General features: G+C 52.0%; 1 protein-coding gene across 2 annotated transcripts in view; it reads right to left on the bottom strand.

Moving 5' to 3' along the window:
- Window positions 1–20,075, bottom strand: part of Myh14 (myosin heavy chain 14) — a 59,277-nt gene extending 39,202 nt beyond the window's left edge. Inside the window, exons 1-10 of one of the 2 annotated variants that reach the window (XM_032893735.1) lie at window positions 19,909–20,075; window positions 15,996–16,391; window positions 11,274–11,430; window positions 8,730–8,757; window positions 8,436–8,538; window positions 7,900–7,923; window positions 5,894–5,985; window positions 5,526–5,611; window positions 4,221–4,319; window positions 3,057–3,197 (exon numbers count right to left, since the gene is read on the bottom strand). In XM_032893735.1, the coding sequence (XP_032749626.1) occupies window positions 3,057–3,197; window positions 4,221–4,319; window positions 5,526–5,611; window positions 5,894–5,985; window positions 7,900–7,923; window positions 8,436–8,538; window positions 8,730–8,757; window positions 11,274–11,430; window positions 15,996–16,388 (1,123 nt within the window). In that variant the 5' untranslated portion in view covers window positions 16,389–16,391; window positions 19,909–20,075. Of the gene's footprint in view, window positions 1–3,056; window positions 3,198–4,220; window positions 4,320–5,525; window positions 5,612–5,893; window positions 5,986–7,899; window positions 7,924–8,435; window positions 8,539–8,729; window positions 8,758–11,273; window positions 11,431–15,995; window positions 16,392–19,908 lie in introns of those variants that run through there. The other variant, XM_032893734.1, reaches the window with a different exon arrangement.
- Window positions 20,076–21,539: the final 1,464 nt, after the last annotated feature.

Raw genomic sequence — 21,539 nt, 5'->3', positions numbered from 1 at the left:
GGGAGATCTGTCTGTATGACTGGCAAAACTGGGGTGCTATTGGGACCAGGCAGAGCAGGATTGGGCACTAAGCTCAGCTAACCTGGGGCGACAGCCAGGTCTGCAGAAAACGAGGCCTCAGCGTCCCCCTCTGGGACAGAAGCACAGTTGTGGTTCTTTGTGGCGGCCTCATCCATCATGGGTATAAAAAAAAATAAAACAGAATAATTTACAGTCAGTATGAGGTCACTCTGACCCTGGGATAGACCCATGATCAGGACTCCAAGGACCGCCTCCAGGTGAGATGGGACTGAGTACGGTGGCTCATATCTACAGTTCTGAAAATTGGAAAGCTGAGGCAGGAGGATTGTCATGAACTTAAGACTCTTACTCATAAGAGAGACTCTCAGGTTCCCTGTGTCTGCTAACTGTTCACCTTACCAGCCTGGCAGTCACAGGGAAAGATACCAAGTGAATATCAGACAGATACACAGAGGTCCTTTCTTATTGGGTCCCAAATGCTGTCTGCCCCAGGCTGCCCTCGGGCATGTCCGTCTACATTTCTGGCTGTGGGTTACAGGGTCCACCACCACTCTACCATCTCTTGAATAGAGGTGGAACCCAGGCAAGACTTCCTGACCTTCTGTCTCCTCTTTGATCTGAAACAGAGTCTATGCAAAGACGTTGGGCTCTAGTCCATGCAAATGGGACACAAGGAGACTGTCACATGATCCCATCTGTCTGCCACTCCAATAAAAATATACAAACTTCCTAGAGAGACGGAGAGCGAGTCCAGAGCTAGGGAGCAGAGGACTGGCACCACCTTGTGGATGGTGGCGACGTGGCACCCCTGCAGCTAAAACCAACCGAGGTTTTAGGATACGGCTGTTGGGTGCAGCCCCTGCCTAGAATCTCCCAGTGACGGGCTGAGGATGCCGCTCAGTGGTAGTGCACCTTGCCCAGCATTCAAACCTCAGCACCAAAATACATGAACGACTTAAGTTAAATGTGCATGGGCAGACAGTGGGAGTCTAGAGCCAGGCTCTGGGGGCTCGGGATGAAGGTGACCGACATGATCCTCTCTCCGGAAAGAGAAAGTGCAGCTGAAGTCGTGACCCAATGTCAGGCTGTAAGCACATTCAAACTCTGAAAATTTAGTTCGCAGAATGGAAAACTCCCATCAGCCACTGGACCCACTTCACAGGAGGGTCACATGGGCCATCTGGTGTCAAGAGGCTTGCCTGACCATAGACTAGCAGCCTAGGGAATTACAAAACCATGGTTAGGAAATCTGGCCATTGGTGTGGGTGTGGCTGGGAGTGGGTACGTTCAGGTGCTCAGCCCTCTAGATTGAGCCCTGAAGGCAACATGAACTCCTGGGGAGACTCAAACTGTGAGGTGGAGCCCAGTGGACCACGTACACCTAGGGGTCTTTGTCTGAGAACCCAGCCCATCCACAAAGGGAGATACCACAACCTCTCAAAAGATGCTGTGGTCCAGCTGGGTAAAGCGGCCAGTGCCTGCCATTGTCATACTTTGGAAGCTGAGGCAGGAGAATTGCTATAAGCTTGAGGCCTTTCTTAGCTACATAGCCAGTTCCTGGCCAGTCTGGGCTATAGTATGAGACTCTGAAACAAACATGAACACCATCTCCACCACCACCATCATCGTAATAATAATTTAAAAGGTTGTCAATGTAGTTGAGCTGGCAGAGTACCTGGCTAGCAATGTATGAGGTCCTAGGTTCCATCCCCAACACTACATAAGCCAGGCACGTTGGTGCACACCTGTCAGACCAGCACTCAGGAGGTAGGAACGGAGGCAGGAGAATTAGGAATTCAAGTCATCCTTGCCTACACAGGGAGTTTATGGGCAGCTTGGGTAGTTATGGGCAGCAAGTGACCCTGTCTCGGCTTCTGATCTCTGCTTTCTGTTGCTGTGATAAAACTTCTGACCAAAAGCAACTTAGGGGAAGAAAGGGTTTACTTGGCCAACACTTCCAGGACACAGTTCATCACTGAGGGAAGTGAGGGCAGAAACTCAAACAGGAAATGAAGCAAAAACCATGGACAAATCTGCTTACTGCCTTGATCTCCAGCTTATGCCCAGCCTGCTTTCTTACATAGCCAGAAACATAGCCTGCCTAGGAATGGCGCCACCCACAGTGGACTGGGTCCTCCAACATTAATTATCAATCATGACAATCCCCTACAGACATGCGCACAGGCCGATCTGACCACATAAGCCTTGAGGTGAAGTCCCTCTTTCCAGGCTGCTCAAGGCTGTGTCAAGTTGATAATAAGAACTAACCCGGACACCCCATCCCTTGTCCACTTGACACACAGCACTGTGAAATCATCACTTCTCCTTTCCTGTTGTCCCCAAGAGCTCTTCTTACTATTGCAATATAAAATGTCGAGTGAAACTCAAAGAAGACCCAACTCACTCCTGAAGCTTCAACTTCTCAAACTCACACTTCTCCTGCCCCCAGGCCTTTGCACAGCCCATACCAGGATGCTCTTCCTACTGTCCTCACCTCAGGCCTCTGCCCAAGCACCTTTTCTTCCAGCTACCCTTGTCTGGCCTCCTGTGTGGAGCTGTACCCCAACTCCAACCCCCGATTCCCTGCTCTGCACACCTCTCTACTTGACCAGGCTCCTAACATTTATATGGCTGGTTGATCTCACTTCCATAGTCTCTGTGAAGTGAAGAGGGGAGATCTGCCCACCTCCTCCCTGGAAGAGCTCCACCCCTTTCTACACAGCAGTAGCAATAACAACTTAAACAGTAGCCTGGGAGGTGGAGCAGTTCAGGTGAAGACAAAGAGATGGCTAAGTATGCTTATCATATAACATGGCAGCCTGAGCTCAATCCTCAGAGGAGAAGCATCTCTAGGCTATCCTCTCTCTCACACAGACACAGACACAGACACAGACACACACACATTCACACACACTCACACACACTCTAACACACTTGCACTCACACATGCTCACACACACTTGCACACTCACACTCAAACACTCACTCTCAAAGACAATCCCAGTCATAGGTAGGAGTGGCCCAGGCTCACTCACCAGTGATCTCTTCTGGGAGGAGGCCCAGCACTCGCAGGGACTCCAGGGTCTCCTGGAATAACTCCCGCTCCTGGCCGGGGGATGATGAGGGCCCGTTGGTCAGGAAGCGGTAATGGGAGCAGGGCTCCAGAAGGAGGTCAGCTGTAGACAGAGGGAGTGCTGGGGTCAGCTGTGTCATGACAGGACCTGAGATCTGTTACTGATGGTTGGGTGGGCCTGGGGCAGGCAGGCTAGAGAAGGCACTCGAGAAGATGACAGAACCAGCACCCGGGGACACACATGCTGCCAGAAGCCACGGAGTTGGAACCAGGGTATCGAGGGACCAACATAGGATCCAGGAGGGACAGACAAAGCTATGGACAGAAGGCAGAGGATTAAGGAGTTACAAAGTCAGACATGCTTGTCATTCTAGCACTCAGAAGACTGAAGCAGGGAACTGCTGGGAATTACAGACTAGCCTGGGCTACATAGCGAGATCTTGTCTCAAAAAGAAAAAGAGGAGGGCTGGAGAGATGGCTCAACAGTTGAGAGCACTGACTGCTCTTCCAGAGGTCTTGAGTTCAATTCCCAGCAACCACATGGTGGCTCACAACCATCTGTAATGGAGATGCTCTCTTCTGGTGTGTCTGAGGACAGTGGCAGTGTACTCACATATATAAAATAAAAGAATCTTTAAAAAAAAAAAAAGAAAGAAAAAGAAGAGAGGAGACAAGAGAGGGCACAACCTCTGGCATAGCCTCCGAGCCGGCAGGAACCACAACAGAAGGCAGCTTGCAGGCACCACAGTACACAGTAAGGTCAGCTGGAAGCATGGAGTTGTGAGAGGCCACAGCAAGGCAGAGCCACCATAGGGCCGGGAGGAACAGGGGTGCAGGGACGGAGCAGACAGATGCCGCGGGCAGGAGCGAAAGCCAGAAGGCAGCTGGAAGCAGAGGGTAGAAAGCAAGGCTTGGGAGGCCAGCACACAGAATCCCAGAATACAGGAGCCCTGAGCTGTGCCGCTCAGACGCTGTGCTGTTCCCACACATCACAGGGACGGCAGGACTGGACACAGCACAGCGACTCCGTTCTGGGGCTGCGGCTTCCGCTGGGGGTGTGGAGAGTGGAAGACCTCACTTCTCAACCACCCCAGGGCAAAGCAGGCTGGGAAAGAATGACACTAACCTTTTAGCTGCTCCCCAGCGCCCCCTAGCAGCTGGTAGAAGATATGGAAGCTGCATTCGTCCTTGGCCTGTCTGATGGCCCGGGACTTCTCCAGCAGATCTGGTTGGGGAAAGCGGGTCAAGGAGCCTGCTGCACGCGGTTTCAGTATTTGGGATGCAGATCAGCCTAGACTACATAATGAATTCCGGACCAGCATCTCAAAGATTAATTAATTAATGAATGAATTAAAATAAAAATAACGTGGAGCTAGAGGGATGGATCAGCGGTTAAGTGCAAGTCGTTTGTTTGTTTGTTTGTTTGTTGTCATTGCTTTTCAGTTTTCCAAGACAGGATTTCTCTATGTAACCTTAGCTGTCCTGGAACTCACTGTGTAGACCAGGCTGGTATTGAACTCAGAGATCCACCTGCCTCTGCCTCTAAACGCTGGGATCGAAGGCATGCGCCACAGGCTGTTCTTAAACAGAGGACCAGGGTTCGATTCCCAGCATCCACATTGTGTCTCAGAACCATCTGTAACTCTGTCGCAAGAGATCAAATGCTCTTTTCTGGCCTCTGCCAGCACCAGGGACATGGTACACAGACATAGACACAGGCAAAAACACCCACAGAAGGACAGAATAATGTAAACTTAAATCAATGGGAAATTGCAATGAGGCTCAGTGGGTAAAGGTGCTTGCCACTAAGCCCAAAGATCTGAGTTCAGTTCCCAGAACCCACATGGAGAGCCGTCTCTTCCGCCCTCAGCCTCTCGTTTTGTTAGGTATTTTGAGACAGGGTCTTGAGTGCTGGGATGAGAGGTACACCTTGCTGTTTGCTGCTTCAATGAGGTACATACCATTCCGGGAGAAGGAGATGGGCACCCAGCAAGCAGCGGGGTTGCCCCACCCTGATAACACTGAGCCCTGAAGCTCTCTCTGCCTAGATTTCCTAGAAGAGTTTTCCCTGAAAGTTCCCGTGTTGTTGTTTAGACAGTTAAGCACACCCTCTATAGCCTCACTAAGAAAAAAATTCTGGATGTTCACCTGGCTTTCCCAGACCCATCCTCTCCTGAATCTCCCTGGACTCCCATGCCCCCCACTCCATAAAGCACAGACGAGAGTCTGACCACGGGCTGAACAGCACATCAGAAATGCGTGAATGTGAAGGTCCAGACAAGCACGCCCTCCCAAGACTGCTCGGTCCCCAGCTGAGCATCACCACAGGGTCCCCTGAAGGACTACCCAGGGGCATCTTTTCTGGGTGAAGGCTCAGAGGGTTGTCCTCCTTGGCTGCTACCCACGCCTCCCAGGATTGCTCAGAGGATACAGGTCTCGATGTTTGCTCCCACGATGTAGCCAGCAATATCAAAGTTGATGCGGATGAATTTGCCCTGTCGCAAAAATGGCGCAGGGCTTAAGTCTCCCCAAATCCATACCTCCTCCTTCTACCTCAAGCTCACACCAGCAGTGAGTCCCAAGCAGGGACTCCGCAGGAAATTCGGGTCCAGACAACTTTGCTAAGCCACCAGCAGCTAGGACCCCTTATCCTCAGCCTCCTTCCTCAGACCCAGAGATCCTCCAAAGACCTCCTCTCTCAAACCCTAGGCTTCCAGACCCCGGTCTCGTCCCTTCTTCCCTATCCCCAAATCGGGCCCCAGTCTTCCAGGCTGCTGTATGCACAGCCCCCATACTCACAAATCGGAAGAGTTGTCGTTCTTCACCGTTTTGGCATTGCCGAAGGCTTCTAGGATGGGGTTGGCTTGAAGAAGCTGCCGCTCTAGCTCCCCCTGCAGGGCATGGGAGACGGTGCATCAGTGAGAAAGGGAGGCTCCCTCTCATGGGGCCTGGGCGTTGGGCTGGCCTTGTCTGGGTGGGGCCTTTTGTATCTGGGTGGAAGAGTCTTGCCTGCCGTGTGTTTAGTGAGGGGAACAGAGAAAATTCTTGGAGCTTTACTGTTGAGTGGAAGTAAAACAACCAAACAAAGGGGAAAAAATGTTGCAGAACCAGTCGTGTTCCCATTAGTAAGAAACAAAAGGTTAGAAACTACGGCTCAAACAACATGGTTACTTCTACAGACACACATGGTAGTAAACACAGGGAGAGACGTCTGCAAGGGTGCACACCGAACTGTCAACCACCGTCTGCTGACGACATGTTTGTTCTGCAGTTCACAGATCCCCATACATTACTTGCAGAAACAAGTTTAGAGAATGTAGCAGAGAATGGCCCTGTTGGGCACCAATGGGAGGAGAAGCCCTTGGTCCTGCCAAGGCTCGATGCCCCAGTGTAGGGGAATGCCAGGCCGGGGAGGCGGGAAGGGGTAGGTGGGGGAACCCCCTCATAGAAGCAGAGGGAGGGGGGATGGGATAGGAGGGTTATGGGCAGGAAACCAGGAAAGGGGGTAACATTTGAAATGTAAATTTAAAAAATCCAATAAAAATTAAAATAAATGGTAGTTTTGTGCTGTGAAGGCAGTTCCTTATGCTGAACTTATTTCTGGCTCCTCTGGTGTCAGAGCCAGGCACACAGTAGGTGCTAATAAATGGTAGCCTGCATGTGTTTTCTCAGTCGACATCAGTCAGTGGCTTTGTCAAATGGACAAAAAACCAAATGCAGCCCAGCACGGTGGCTCACACCCATAATCCCAGCATTTGGGAATGGGAAGGTAGAGTTGATATAAGTTCAAGACCGGCAGGTGCTACAGAGCCATTTCAGGGCCAGCCTGGGCTATGAAATAAGAGCCTATCCCAGAAAAAATAAATAAATAAAATGAACAACAACAAAAAAAGATGATGTGCAAGGTAAGGGTCGTGTGGCTTGGTGCTGTGAAAGCTTGTTCCTCCAGCCTTACTGGGAGGGAGGGGTGGCTTGGGTGTCTGGGTTACTGTGTGATAGCATCTGTGGCCACTCTCTGTCCACATGGCAGGCAGCACAGGCCCAGGCTGCATAGGGTAGGACTGGGGCGTGCACACAGTATGGAGGTAAGGACCTAGTCTTGTGGACACAGTAGGGTTTCCGTGAACAATAGAGGGGCATGACTCTGCAGACAGTATGACTGCACTAAAAGCAGTCATGAGGTCTGGGCATATGAACATAGTGGGGTCAGGCTGAGTGGTGGTAGAGAGCCTTGCTTTGTAAATGTGAATACTGGGGTGTGGGGGAGCAATTACAGGCACATAGTAGGACTGTACTAAGTGTCAGCATGGAGCCTAGGCATGCGAACACAGTAGAGCTGGTATGAATGGCAGCAGACTGGGCCACATGTACTGTGTTAAATGCCAGCATAAGGCCTGAACATGTGCACAACAGCAGGCCTGGCACAACGTGGGAGAGCTGTCCTTGCTGACAGGGAGACCGAACTGAATAGCAGTATGGGGCCTGGGTCTGTACACATGTCAGTGCTGCCATGAACAGCAGGGTGAGTGGGGATGTGTGTATGTGAGGGACTTTCTATGGGCTTGCTTGAACACAGTGGGGCTGAAGGGCAACAGGAGAGGACCTTGGCTTTGTGCATACAGTAGGTGTGAGCTAGACGGCCATGTGGTCCTGGCATGTGCACGTAGAACTGTCAACAGTGGCTCTGTGGGTCTCTGTGGGCTGGTATGCCATTCTCGGACCGTGTCTCCTGGAAGGCTGTGGGCTGGTGGCCCCAAGTGACACTGGGTAACCCTGGGGTGGCAAGGGGATTTCCTGCTACTCACATAAGACATGGTGCTGACGGAGGCCTGAGGAAGTCACAGGACAGGACACACGAACCAGGACACGGCACATGGAACATGGACAGACATGTAGGTGAACTGGAGGCCTCAGGGCAGAGCTGGGGCTGAGGGGCTAGGACCTCGGGGATTATGCACCAGGCTTAAATCTCACTGTACCACCTCCCTCTGCCCCCCGTCAGGACTCACCCACCATGGCTGGGGCTTCCTGTGAATGTTGTTGGGGTAACCACTCCCTGAGACTACAGGGGTTACCTCTACTGCCCTCCAAACCTAGACACACCAGGCCTCAGAATGAAGCATGTGCGATGTGCCAAGCACTGCCCTCCAACCGACAGGGCTAAGAGCCAGCCTCACATCTCCAGCCTGCTCACTCCTGGCTTCAGGGCGAGCACACAGGAGGTGCCCAGCTAGCACAGGGAAACATAGGCCCCTGCACCAACTGTGAACGTGGAGTGCAGCCCAAGATAAAAGATGCTGCTAGTGACAAGTCTGGAGTGTGCCGAGGCTCTGTGGCTTACAGGGACACCAGGTTCCTTCCTGCCCTTTGGAGATGATGCCACATGGGCCAGGTACTGGATGACCTTCTTGGTGTTCTCTGTCTTCCCAGCTCCAGACTCTCCCCTGTGGAGGGAGTAAGGGGAGGTCGGGTGGGCAGGGAGACCAGGCAGCCCCTGCCCACACATTTATGGAAAGCCACGTCCCATGGCGCTCTGCTGGTTTACCCAATGCCACACCCACTGGTACCCTTCGCATTTGTGCAGAGCCATAGTCTATGGAAACCTTTGCCTCGGGAGCCCTTTAGGATAACTCACGTGCAGAGAATGGACTGATCCTCACGATCTGTAGGGGACAGAAGGGATTGACATGTCACCTAGACAATCTCGAAGTTTCCTGGCCCCTTTGCATCTCACCATCGTTCCAGAATCATAAGGAAATGGCAGAGTTGTAAATGTACAACCCTCCTGTGTTCAGACACCCTCTCCTCACCAAACCTCCCTGAGTGGCCCTACAGAAGCAGCCGTCCCTCTCTGAACCTTGATTTCCTCGTCAGTGGAACCCAAATTACACAGACACAATTCACCTCTCAACTTCAATTTGAGCCCCTACTGTGCACCACCTCAGGCTAGGCACTGCAGACTCAAGAATTGGAAAGTGAGCAGTGAGCTGGACAGTGCTGGTGCACACTTTTAATCCCAGCACCCAGGAGGCAGAGGCAGCTGGATCTCTGAGTTCGAGTCTAGTCTGGTCTACAGAGTGTGTTCCAGGACAGCCAGAGCTACACAGAGAAACCCTCTCTCAAAAACAAATAAACAACAACCAAAAAACCCCCCCAAAAATTGGATGTCTAGCTTAGACTATTCTGACTGCAACCCTGGGCATAGTGCCACCATCTCATTACATACTCTGACCACCTACTAAGTGCTAGGTCCTATTATCAGCACAGAAAAGAACACTGAATAAGAGCTAAGGCAGTGACTAGAGGATGGGGAGCCTCCAGTGCTTCTCAAAGGAAGCGACATTCAGGGCACAGACTCTGGAAATCCTTAGGACACACGATAGTTGCCTTCGGTGTGACTCCAGAGTGAGCATCCACGTTTGTGTGCCACATGGACCTTATTAATGAATCTTACACACATCAGGTCTGAACCAATTTTGTGGTCCAGTCTCCTCTCTTGTGACCCTGGACCAGTCTCTGATTTGCTTTGTACCTCCATTTACCTATCCAAAAAAATGGGTTCAACACGGCTCTTTGTCTAACAAGTCTGTAGTCAGAGTCTGGGAATGTTTAAAACACACTCAATATGAACTAGAGGGATTGCTCAGTGGCTGCTATTACAGAGGGCCCAGGTTCAATTCCCAGCACCCACACAATCGCTCACAACTTCAGTTCCAGGGGGTCCAGTGCCCTCTTCTGGTCCTAGCAGGCATTGTGTCAGGCATATAACTGATGCACTGACACACATGCAGGAAAAACACCCATTTCCAAAAAGATGAAATGTATACATCTTAAAAAGAAAAACAAACAAGAATTACATGACTCAGTGGGTGATGGCAGCTGCTACCAAGCTTGATGGCCCAGGACCTAGCTGATGGTGACACAGTACACACAGCCCCCGCAGGCCCTCACTTAGCGTGCACAAAGCCCTGGACTCCGTTCTCAGTACCACACTGTCCACACCTATTATCCCAACTCTCAGGAGATAGAGGCAGAATCTGGAGTTCAAAGTCATCCTCAACTACAAAGGAGTTAGGGGCCAGCCTGGGCTACATGAGGCCATCTCAAAAATACAAACGTCCAACACAATACCCAGCGCAGAGTGAAAATGGGAAGCAGTGGCCAGGACCCTGGGTTCAAGTCCTACCTCAGCACCTACCCTTCAGTGTGGCCACGGGCAGTAACTGTACTGCCTCAGTTTCCCCCTCTGGGAGTGAGTGCTAAGAAAAGAAACTATACCACAGAACTATTATGAGGCTAAACAATGTAGCCAAGAGACTGTTATCCTAGAGACTTCTATACCTTGCATGGAAACGGACTGACCTTGACTGACCCAGTGGCATCGCCAGCTGACCTACAGACAGTGCCACACCACAACAGCAGAAGCTTGTCCAGAGACTGACCCTCAGGCCTGACCACACGACCCAGCACAGGCAGGCGCCTTCGCATGGTCAAACACCAAAGGCAAGGCGATTTGCCTTGGATGAATCAGAAATTAACAACAGAAAGATAGGACGAGGGGCCGGGGAGATGCTTAACTGATCAAGTGCTGCAAATCCTGAGGACCTGCATTCAAGTCCCAGCACCCCAGGCGAAAGGCTGGGCATGGTGAGGCACACCTTTATCCCCATGCTGTGGGGGCAGAGACCGGTGGGCTGTAGGGGCTTGATGGCCAGCTAGTCCAGCTATCTGGTAACTTCCAGTTCAGAGGATAACCTAGGGAAGGCCACCTGAGTTCAGTTCCTAGCACCCACATCAGGTGGCTCACACCGGCCTGAAACTTCAGCTCCAGGGGATCTGATGCCCTCTTCTGATTCCCATGGGTACTGCTCTCCCATAAGCTTGCCCGCCACATTCACATACACATATACATAATTCTGGAAAAAAAGCTAAAAACAAACAAAAAAAACCCAAGGAGGTCACATAGCCTGACCCATTATCACTTGTGATCCTACATGAGTGTCTACTGGGAAGCAGATGTGTGTCATACACTTGCTGTCTCTCTGGAAAACCTCCACAGAAGAACTGGATCCTCACCCACCTCCCATTGCATCATCAAGCTCTTATTCAAACCTGGCCCACCTCCCAGCAGCACCCAGTGCCCACCCCGGTCCTCCTACAGGGCTGACCATACACTCACCCTGAAGCATGCTGCGGTACGCGCCCTCGGTCACGGCATAGACGTGAGGTGGCACCTCGTGGCGCTTCTTGCCCCGGTACATTTCAACAATGGCCTCCGTGTAGATAGGCAGCTGCTTGTACGGGTTAATGACCACACAGAAGAGGCCAGAGTAGGTCTATGGCAGGCAAGAGGGGAGAGTGTGTCAGGTGGCTGCCCTCAGTGACGGCAGAGCTGTGGTGTGCAGCGGGGCGCGTACACCAAGAGGAAAGCCGTAGAAGGCACGGGCATATCTACACCCCGACAACATAACGCTACTTTGGTCTCTTGGTGTTTTGTTTGCTTTGGTTTACAAAAGGTCTTCCTACATAGCCTTGGTTGGAATGAAACTCACGGGAATCCTCCTGCCTCTGCCTCCCCAGGGCTGGGATTATGGGCGTGTGTCACGATGCCTGCATGCATGTCTGTGCGCCACAGGCACACAGTACCCACGGAGACCAGAAGAAAGCAGTGGACCTCCCGGCTGCAGTTACAGGGGGTTGTGAGCTGCCGGGTGGTGCTGGAGGTTGAAGACGGTGCTCTGGACGAACAAGCGATCTCTGCTGCTAAGCCATCTCTGTGGCCGCTTGTTGGTGTTTTTGTTTGTTTGAGGCAAGACTCGAAATTACAGCAATCCTCCTGCCTCCATCTCCCGAGAGAGGGGATTACAGGCATGAGCCATTCTGCCCAGCGTGAATGTTACCAACACAGCTAAGCTAACGGTAGACCTTCCCAGATGGTACGGAGGTTTCCACGGGTGAAGATTCACCACAGAGGTGCATGAGGCTGGGAGGGCAGCCTCAGGTCACAGGCCTCTGGCTTCCCAGATGGACATGGAAGGACCATCTGGTAAAGCCTCGAGGCTAGAAAGGAAGCTCTGGAGGCAACAGTGTGCGTGCGCCTATAACCCACCATTCGGGAACCTGAAGCAGGAGGACTGCTATGAGTTCCAGGCCAGCCTGAGCTACAGAATCAGTCTATCTTACAGAAACAGAAGGCTGGAGGTGTAGCTCAATCGGCAGAATGTTTGCCTGCCACACACACCCCTGGGTTCCATTCCCAGCACCCCATGTGCCTCGGACACTCACCGTCCCAGCACCCAGGAGGTGGAGTCAGAAATATCAGGACATCTGACTACATATGGAGTTTGAGGCTAGCCTGGGCTACATGAAACCCTGTAGGCCTGTTTTCTCAAAAAATCAAAGAAATAAACAAGAACCGAAGCAGGAGGATTGTTGTCAGCTTGAGATTCTGCTGAACTCACAAGGGTTGTCAAGATCAACAGGAAACACTCACCATCCACAGAGGTGGCTAGATAGCCAAGGACTAGTTAGTCCTTTAGCTAAGTCAGCCCAACAACTAACTAGCCTAAAGCACTAGAGACAGACAGCTGAACTAGTGAAAGCTCACCACTCAGGGCTATAGCTGCTTATTAGTTAAGCCAGTCAGCCGGTTGCTGGCTCTCTAGTGGGTACTTGCTCTCCCCTCCCACCTGGCTGCAGTGGGGTGTAGCCACCAGGCTGCTTGGTATTACCTCCTCATAGAGGGGGCGGGGCAGCTGGCCACAAGCGGGAGAACCGGTCAGCCTAGTATCTGTCTCCCTCGTCTCCCAGGCTGCTCCCACTGGGCTCTCAGAGGTCTCAGGGTGGGGCGGCTGGACCACATTCCCTGGGAGGGTATCTCATGGCCGCTGGCGCCAGAGCCCACTCCCCATGCCAGCCCCTCAGGCCAGACACAGCTTGGGTAACACCCAAGATGGAAACTCTAGCTGGCCAACAGGGCCAGGGGAAAAGGGAAGCGGCCGCAGTTCCTAGAGGGTCCCTGGAAGGTTCTGGAAGAGCTGCCTAGCCCAGAGGGCTCTGGAGACGGGCCTCCTCCGCACCCACTCCACACCCCCACGCACAGTTTGAGGACATTCAATTGTCCTGCTTCCTCTGGAAGAGGTAGACAGCCTGCCTCATTACAAAGGCCCAGGGATTAAAGGGAGACTGAATACAGAGCCAGCCAAGGTGGCCCCGCCCCACTCTCCAAACAGCAGGCTGGGATGCTCGGGTTACAGTCCCACCTAGGAGCCAAAGCTGGCTCGGCTTTAACTGTCTAGGGTTGGAAGCCAGAGGCTGAGGTTCCCAGCTGTGTGCAACTTCCAGGAAGGATTGACCCCCTTAACGACTCAGTGACAACCAGGTCTGGTAAGTATAGGCCTGCCATCATCGTTTCTCTGGAGGCTGAGGCAGGAGGTTCAGAAGGCTACCAAAAACAGCCTAGTGAGAATTTGTCTCAAAGTGAAAAGAGACGTAAGGATGTAGTTTAGCGGTTAGAGCCCCTGCCTAGAATCATCCAGTAAGGGGCTGGGGGCGTGGCTCAGTGGTAGAGCCCCTGCCTAGAATCATCCAGTGAGGGGCTGGGGGCGTGGCTCAGTGGTAGAGCCCCTGCCTAGAATCATCCAGTGAGGGGCTGGGGGCGTGGCTCAGTGGGAGAGCCCTTGTCTAGAATCCCCCAGTGAGGGGCTGTGGATGTGGCTCACCATGAACAAATTTGGTACCAATACAGTAGAAAAGCCTGGACAACAGGGTTTGCCGCTTCTTCCTAGCAGGGCTCTTACACACTGTCCCATGTCCCATGGAGCAGAGAGCTCCTTACATAGTCATTAACTCCAGCACTCTTCCTTCTACCTCTATAGTCCCACTGAAGGGACCAATTTCCCTATTAAGTCAAGGTCTCTGGGGACCTCAGCTTCCACTACTCTCCCTGACATCAGTTAGCCAGTCAGTGAACACATGTCATGCACTGGACATCAGACAGGAACTGAGCCTGAATCTTGGTCGACCTGAGCAAGGAGTCTCTCTAGGTATCACTGTCTCCATCGATGGGGACAAGAACTGTGCTTCCTACCTGATATGGCTGTCCCAAGTTAATGTGGCTTAGTGGGAACTCATCATTGTTGAGACCCTGCAACATGGCGCTTGTTTGCACACGACAGTATTACCAGCTTCTGCTAGGCCAAGCTGAGGGGAAAAGGAGAGGTCGGTCCCTACCTCACAGCCTATGTACATGGCTTGGGGCACGGGGGTTTAGGGGAAGGGGTGGCAACAAGATTCCTTAGGAAAAGAACTCAGAACTGTGCCTAGCAGCGGAAGCTCTGTGTATCCAGGCCAATGGTTATTATCAGGGCTGGATGGGCTTCCACGGATTCCTCAGTGGCTGTAGGCCCTGGGCCCGGGTCACTTAATATTCTGGAATGTCGGGTGACATCAACAGTCCCCAGCCAAGAAGCCAGCCAAGAACTCAACAATGGCACTCAGAGCAGTGCCCAGTACAACATAAGTACTTAATAAATATTTACCAGTGGTTCTCAGTTTTTTTTTTTTTCATTATGGTTAACATTCTTTGTTAAACTCTATAATCCTGTTTGCTCTCTCTTAAATGGAGTTAATCACACCTTGGCTGTCCACAAGATACACCCTGCAAGATTATTTAGAAGAAAAGAAGGGGAAAAAAAACCCTAAAACCTATGTTCATGTCATGTTCACCATCACCCCAGAGTTCCACGTTGGTGGTGCTGGTCTGAAGCTGCCGACAGACATTCTAAAGGACCTCCCCAAATGGTTCTAACATGAAGCCAGGATGCGGAACCACCTCTGGTGTTAAACAACTTCCGTACACCACCTAAATGGTATGCAGACATCAAAAATGGATCAGAGCTTGGCAGACCACCTTAATCAACCTAGATATCATCAATCTCATCACACTATTTTGTTTTATTCTGTTGTTTTGAAATAGTATAGCCAGCTAGCCTCAAAGTCAAGAGTCTTCTTCCAGGAGGTAGTGAGATGGCTCAACTAGTAAAGATGTTTACCACCGAACCTGAGGACCTGAGTGTGAACCCTAGAACACATGAGGTTAAAAGAACAGAACCAATACAGCAAGTGTACTCTGACCTCACGCCCCTACTCCCAAGTAAGTAAATGTTACCATTTTAAAAAAGATCCTCCTCTCTTCTCCATGCCTGGTTATATGATGGTTTTTATTTTCATTTCTTCCTCTTGGTTATTAGTTAAACAGTGGCCATTGCCTTGCTGAAGAGAATTAGATGAACTAATGGGATTCATATAGGCTTAGTATCAATTAATTCTCACTCTTTATTATTACAAAGTAACAAAGGTACCCTCATATAGGACACTCCAGTCAGGTGGAAGCAGGCTCCAGTCATCCAATAAGATGTAAGTTGGGCCAGTCTTAAGGTTGCAAGACTGTCATTGAAGCTACTCTGAGGGATGAGGCAGCAGGAGCCCAAGTTAGTGGCCAGCTGCAGTTAAGAGGGAAATCACATCTCAAGACAAACAAACAACCCAGAAAGTGGGCTAAAGAAGTCGCTCAGATATAGAGGAACTGCCTAGAATTCCCTTAGGCTAGGACTCGGTGGTAGACCCCTTGCCTAGAATCCCCCAGTGAGAGGTTGGGGGCGTGGCTCAGTGGGAGAGCCCCAGCCTAGAATCCTCCAGTGAGGGGCTGGGGGCGTGGCTCAGTGATAGAGCACCTGTCTAACCCCACCTCCCGTCCCATTCCATAAAAAAATAAAGCATTACAATTTTTCACTAGTTGGAGAACAGTCACAGGACATAAGGCAGATATTCTAGATCACTCCCTGCTAATTCAGGTCAGGTTGGTGACACCTGGCACCCCACCCCGGGGAACGTCACTCACATAAATGAGCCCAGAGTAGTAGCGCTCTCGCAGATTGTGCAGAACCGAGGCCTCGTTGAGGCAGGTGAGCTCAGCCATATCTTCTGCCTTGCTGAACTTGGGTGGGTTCATGCGCTGGATCTGGTCCCTGGGCAGCCGCAGGCGCCGCCCACTCTCCGCCAGCTCCACTTCTGCCTCCTCCTCCCCTTCATCCCGCAGGGCTGCTGCCTCGAACCCATGCAGTTCCGAGGGTACCCACACCATGCGCCGTGCTGTCCACTCCACCTGTGGCCCTCCAGGGCCACCTACATTTGGCGTCCGGGGCGCGAACAGGAATGGCTGGGCTGCCTCAGGCACCGGGCCTGGCCTGGAGGCCACCTTCCTCCCAGGCACGGACAAGGTCACTGCGGCCATGGTCTGTGGGAAGAGAGTGGACACATCAATTGGGACTGTCCCCTCTCTAATTTCTTTGCTTTTGTAACACTAGGGCTTAAATCTCTCCTGCATGCTAGAGAAACACTGTACTCTGAGGCATGTCCCTAGACCTTTTCTTTTCTTTGTGGTTTTGTTTTTCTGGGACAAGAGGTAGCTCTGGCTTTCCTAGAACTTGTTCTATAGACCAGGCTGGCCTTGATCTCAGAGATCCAGCTGCCTCTGCCTCCTGAGTGCTGGGAATAAAGGTGACCTTCAACTTTTTATTTTAAAATAAGGTCTTGCTAAATCGATTCAGGATGGCCTTGAACTTACAACCCCACCCTGCCTGAGAGTAGGTGGGATGATAAAACTGTGCCAACTGGCCCAGCTTTACTTTTAAAAAATGCATTTAAACCAGGTGTGGTGGCCCATGCCTTAAATCCTAGCACTCAGGAGGCAGAGGCAGGCAGACCTGAGTTAAGGCCAGATTGGTGAACAGAGTGAGTTCTAGGGCAGTCAGAGCTACACAGAGAAACTTGTCTTGAAAACCAAAATACATACATACATACATACATACATTTTAAAAATCACTTATGCAGCTGGAGAGAGATCGTAGCAGTTGAAAGCATGTACTGTACTTTCAGAGGACCTGAGTTTTGTTCCCAGCACCTGTATCCGCGGTTCACAACTGCCTGTAATTCCAGTTCCTGGATGTCCTGTGCTTCTAGCTTCCATAGGTACTTTTACCTACACATAACCCCCAATACACATAATTTAGAGCAATTTAAATAAATCTTCTTGTAAAATAAATAAATAAATAAAAGATTTATTATTTGTGTGCATGTGTGTGTGCCTGGGTGAGTTTATATGTACCACATGTATGCAAGTTCCCACAGTGGCCAGAAGGTGGCAGCAGCTCCCTGGACCTAGACTAATGTGTTGTGGTTGCAGTTCTCTGCAAGAACAATCAGTGCCACAAAACGCCCAGCGGTCTCTACACCCCGTTTAAAATATATATTTAATGTGTTATGGATGCATCCAGTATCCATGGAGACCAGAAGAGGGATTCCCTAGCTCTGTAGTTACACATAGATGGTTCTGCACGCCATGCATGTAGTTGTTGGGACTTGAGGTCTTCTAGAAGAGCAGCCAGAGCTGATAACCACACAGCCACCTCTCCAGTGCCCACCCCCAAATGTGGTTATATAAAACTTAAATACATTCTTGACTTGTGCTCTGTTTGCACTGGACGGTACCATTCTAATCTGAAGAAACAGAATAAAAAGATAAGTTGTTTAAATGGTGGTAAATGGCTATCAGAGGTATAGGGCAGGGGAAGGGTCTTGCTGGGTCTGGGGCTGTGTTCATATTTTTAACTGACCGACTGGAGAGCCTCTCCCTAGGGTATTGCCTTTCTTTCTTTCCTTCTTTTTTTTTAAAAAAAAATTATTAATTTCATGAATGTGAGTACACTGTACTGTCTTTATGCACACCAAAAGAGGGCATCAGATCCCATTACAGATGGTTGTGAGCCACCATGTGGTTGCTGGGAATTGAACTCAGGACCCCTGGAAGAACAGTCAATGCCCTTAACTGCTGAGCCACCTCTCCAGCCTTCGTGGACCTAAGTGGCTCTAACCAGCTGATGCTGGGACAAAGCAAAGGCCCTGGGGCAGGAATGTGCTTTGTGTCTGCAGCCCAAATGAGAAGCAGGCAGGAGGTGAGGTAGCAAGGACAATAAAGGTTGTCAGCACCGTTTACACTCTGACATGGGGCCCTGCTGGGGCATGGCTGAGTCTGTCGCCAAGTTCTCTATGCACCGCTGGTCCTGCCTGCCCCATAATTACAGGTTGATCGCCCAATCCCCGTCTTCTCTCTGGCTTCATGAATTCACTCTTTCTCACGTTCATTCAACATTCTCAGAGGCCTTGCAGAGCCCAGACTCTGGGAACCTGTCACGAGCTGCCGGGGCCCTGCCTTTCAGCAGATCTTATGGTATGGACACAGATAGGTCTCAAGCCTCTTTAAAGAAGCCTCCAGGAGGCAGTCAGGGTGGCTGGGCCTCTCCCCCCACTTCCAGGGCCACTGACAGGGAAACTCAGCCATTTCAGGGTTGTCCAATATCCCACAAAAAATGTCCCACAGCAAACGGCCCCACTACTGACCCACGGCCTCATCCCCAACCAGAGAACACCTAGAGACACCTGTGTCCCTCTCTTGCACTGTCACCTCTGTGCACCAGGCCAACCGCACCTTCAACACACCCCTTGGGGACATCCATCCAAGCACTCAGCTTGCTCAAACGGTGTCCTCCCAGATCTTTTCCCTTCGAGCTTTCCCCAGAAGCCTCTCCCACGTGCAAACTTCCTCTGTCTTGGGCCCCTCTCGGCCCTCCTCATCAGCAGCCTGGTTCTCAGTCACTTTGGCCCCCTCCCCGTGCTCTACAAATGGTCAGCCCCAAAGGGCCAAGGATCACCCAAGGCTCCAGAGTGGTAAAGATACACCCAGAGCCAAGCCCCATCCCAGGGACTTTACCCCACCCCACCCACCTGCTTCCTCTCCAGCCTTGTAGCCTTTGACCAGGAAGGGCTTGGTGGCTTTGCACCTCCCAGCCCCACTCTTCCCAGCATTTAAGAGCAGCTTCAGCTGCCTCAGACCTGGAGTCCAGGCCCACAACCCTGGAATGGGCTCCCCAGCCCTGTCTCCACTAGACACAGGAGAAGTTTACTGCAGCCGTGGGTCAGAATGGGGGATGTGGGGTTCAGGGAAACTGACCAAGCCAAATGGGTGAGCCCCAGCCACACACCCCTCCCTCAGGCAGCAGGAATGCGGTGCCAGAACTCCTTAGTGTCACTTAGGCAGGTGAGAGCGCCTGGGAGGAGGAGACAGGGCTGTGTGGAAAAGGGAAGCAGCCAGGGCCCCGCCCGCCTGGGCAGAGGCTGGGGCAACACCAAGCTTATGACCTCAGCTAATGGGTGAGAGCCATCCTGCCCCAGCCTCCTCTCTCTCAGACTCAAGGATCCAGGACCCAACTTCTTCCCTAAGACACAGAGGTCCTAACCCTAGCTCTCCTCCCTCAGGCCCAGAGGTCCGGACCCCAGCTTCTCTCTCAGACTCAGAAGTCCAGGATCCAACTTCTTCCTACAAACCCAGCCTCCTCCCTCAGACCTAGACTGGTCAGGACCCCATTCCTTTTTCTTCAGACCTAGGGGTCCAGACCCCAGGCCTCCTCCCTCAGGCACACAAGTCCGGACCTCAGCCCTCCCTCTCCCACCCCCTCCCATCCCCTCCCCCGCCTCACCCCAGACACAGGAGTCCAGACCTCAGCCCTCCTCCTTCAGACACTAGGGTCCAGACCTCTGCCCTCCTCCTTCAGACACTGGGGTCCATACTCAGCTTCTTCCCTCTGACTTGAGGTACCCGGCACATTACAGCTCCGGGAGCCTGAATCCTAACCTCCCCTCCTCCTGACCCAGCGCCCTGTGGCATAACTCCTTTATCCCGCGGACCCCGAGGCTACCTGGGCGCCTGGCGGTAGAGATGGGGAGGCCTCCGAGTCCAGTTCCTCTCCAGCACCCAGGTGAGGCCGGCTCTGCGGTCCAGCAAGAGGTGGGGCCTCTCTCCTCAGGAGGCAGGACCTGGCTCTGACGTCTCCTGACACCTGCCAGGCTGGGCAGGGGCGGGTCCTGGCACCGCAGCCGGCAGAGATAGAACCTGTTGCCAAGTGGGCGGCGGTGGGCAAAGGTGAAGGCGTGGCACAGAGCCAGACTGAGTACACCTAGGGTTTGAATCTCTCTCCAGCCTTCTGAACCTCCACTTTCTTCGCTAGGAACTGAGGCTCGTGAGATCAACAAAAATCATGTGAGGAAAAGGACCTAGGTCTCCGCTTTATCGTTTTTTTTATCTTAGAATCTCAGTTTCCTCAACGCTGGAAGTGGGACGCCCCAGTCCCCAGATATGATGTCAAAATGCTATGCCAGCCTCAGAGGCTTGGGTCTTCTCTTCAAGGGTGAATTGAGGAGACATAGGGTGGCCTTTTCTACAATAAACTTGTAGCTTAAGAGGTGCTAAGAGGTATGACTTACAGAACAATTAATTTTTCTTTTTTGTTTTTCTGATACAGGGTCTTAGGTAGCCCAGGCTTGCCTGGACTCATCCTGTAGCTGAGGCTGATCTTGAATTCCTGACTAATATGATGATGTTAAAAAAAAAAAAAAAAAAGCCACGGGGCCAGGAACACCAGGTCCCTGCATTCTCCACCTCGGTCCAGCCTCCACCTTTCACTCCCTGTGAAATAGAAACCACTTAAACCACCTCAAATCCACTCTCCTACACTGGAGAGAAGTTTAGTTATACATTAGAGTGCCCACGTCCATTGTGAGGGTGTTCCAACACGACTTAGCTAGGTGTGGTGGCATACTCAAGTCATCGAAGCACATGAGAGGCTCAGGCAGCAAGATTGGGGGTTGAGGTCTGCTCGGTCTACACAGTGAGTTCACATTCTCTCCTCTCTCTCTCTCTCTCTCTCTCTCTCTCTCTCTCTCTCTCTCTCTCTCTCTCTCTCTCTAAGAAAAAAAAACCTAACTAAACCAAGTCAAACAAAAACAAACTGGGACACGCAGCCAAACACATCCTTCCCCATCCCTGGCCCTGCCTGTCACGACCCCTCTCTCTGGTCCACAGTTTTTTCATCCTCTGACATCTGACAGAGTAGTCCTGGGAGCTGGGGACTGGAGACCATGACTCAGGTGTTCTATCACGCAACGTCCCAAGCACTGCCTCAGTTTCCCCTTCTGCAGAACAGACGGTGTGATGCCTTCAGGGATGACCCCAGGCTGCCTGGCACAAGGTGGGAACTGGGGCAGGGTGACTGCAACCTTCCCCCTCCCCCTCCCGGACCCTGGGGTCGCTTGCACCCAGGGTGAATGTTTCGACCCACTCCTCTCCAAGACCCCCGTTGTGGCCCACCGGCTCCAGCCTCCCCAGGTCTGGCAGGCCCTGGCCAACCCTTGGGGCGCACCACGGGGGGAGGGCCCCCGGACACTCACCGGCGCCCAGGGCGGTCCAGAGGCCTCGGCCTGGACAGAAAAGGAGGCGGGGCCTGTGCTGAATGGCCCCGCCCATAGGTGGACATTACGGGCCAATCAGCAC

Source organism: Rattus rattus, chromosome 2 (genome assembly GCF_011064425.1).
Source record: "Rattus rattus isolate New Zealand chromosome 2, Rrattus_CSIRO_v1, whole genome shotgun sequence".
Classification (NCBI taxonomy): Eukaryota; Metazoa; Chordata; class Mammalia; order Rodentia; family Muridae; genus Rattus; species Rattus rattus.
The sequence above is the reverse complement of the archived record's forward strand: the minus strand, read 5'-3'. Positions and strand labels throughout refer to the sequence as shown.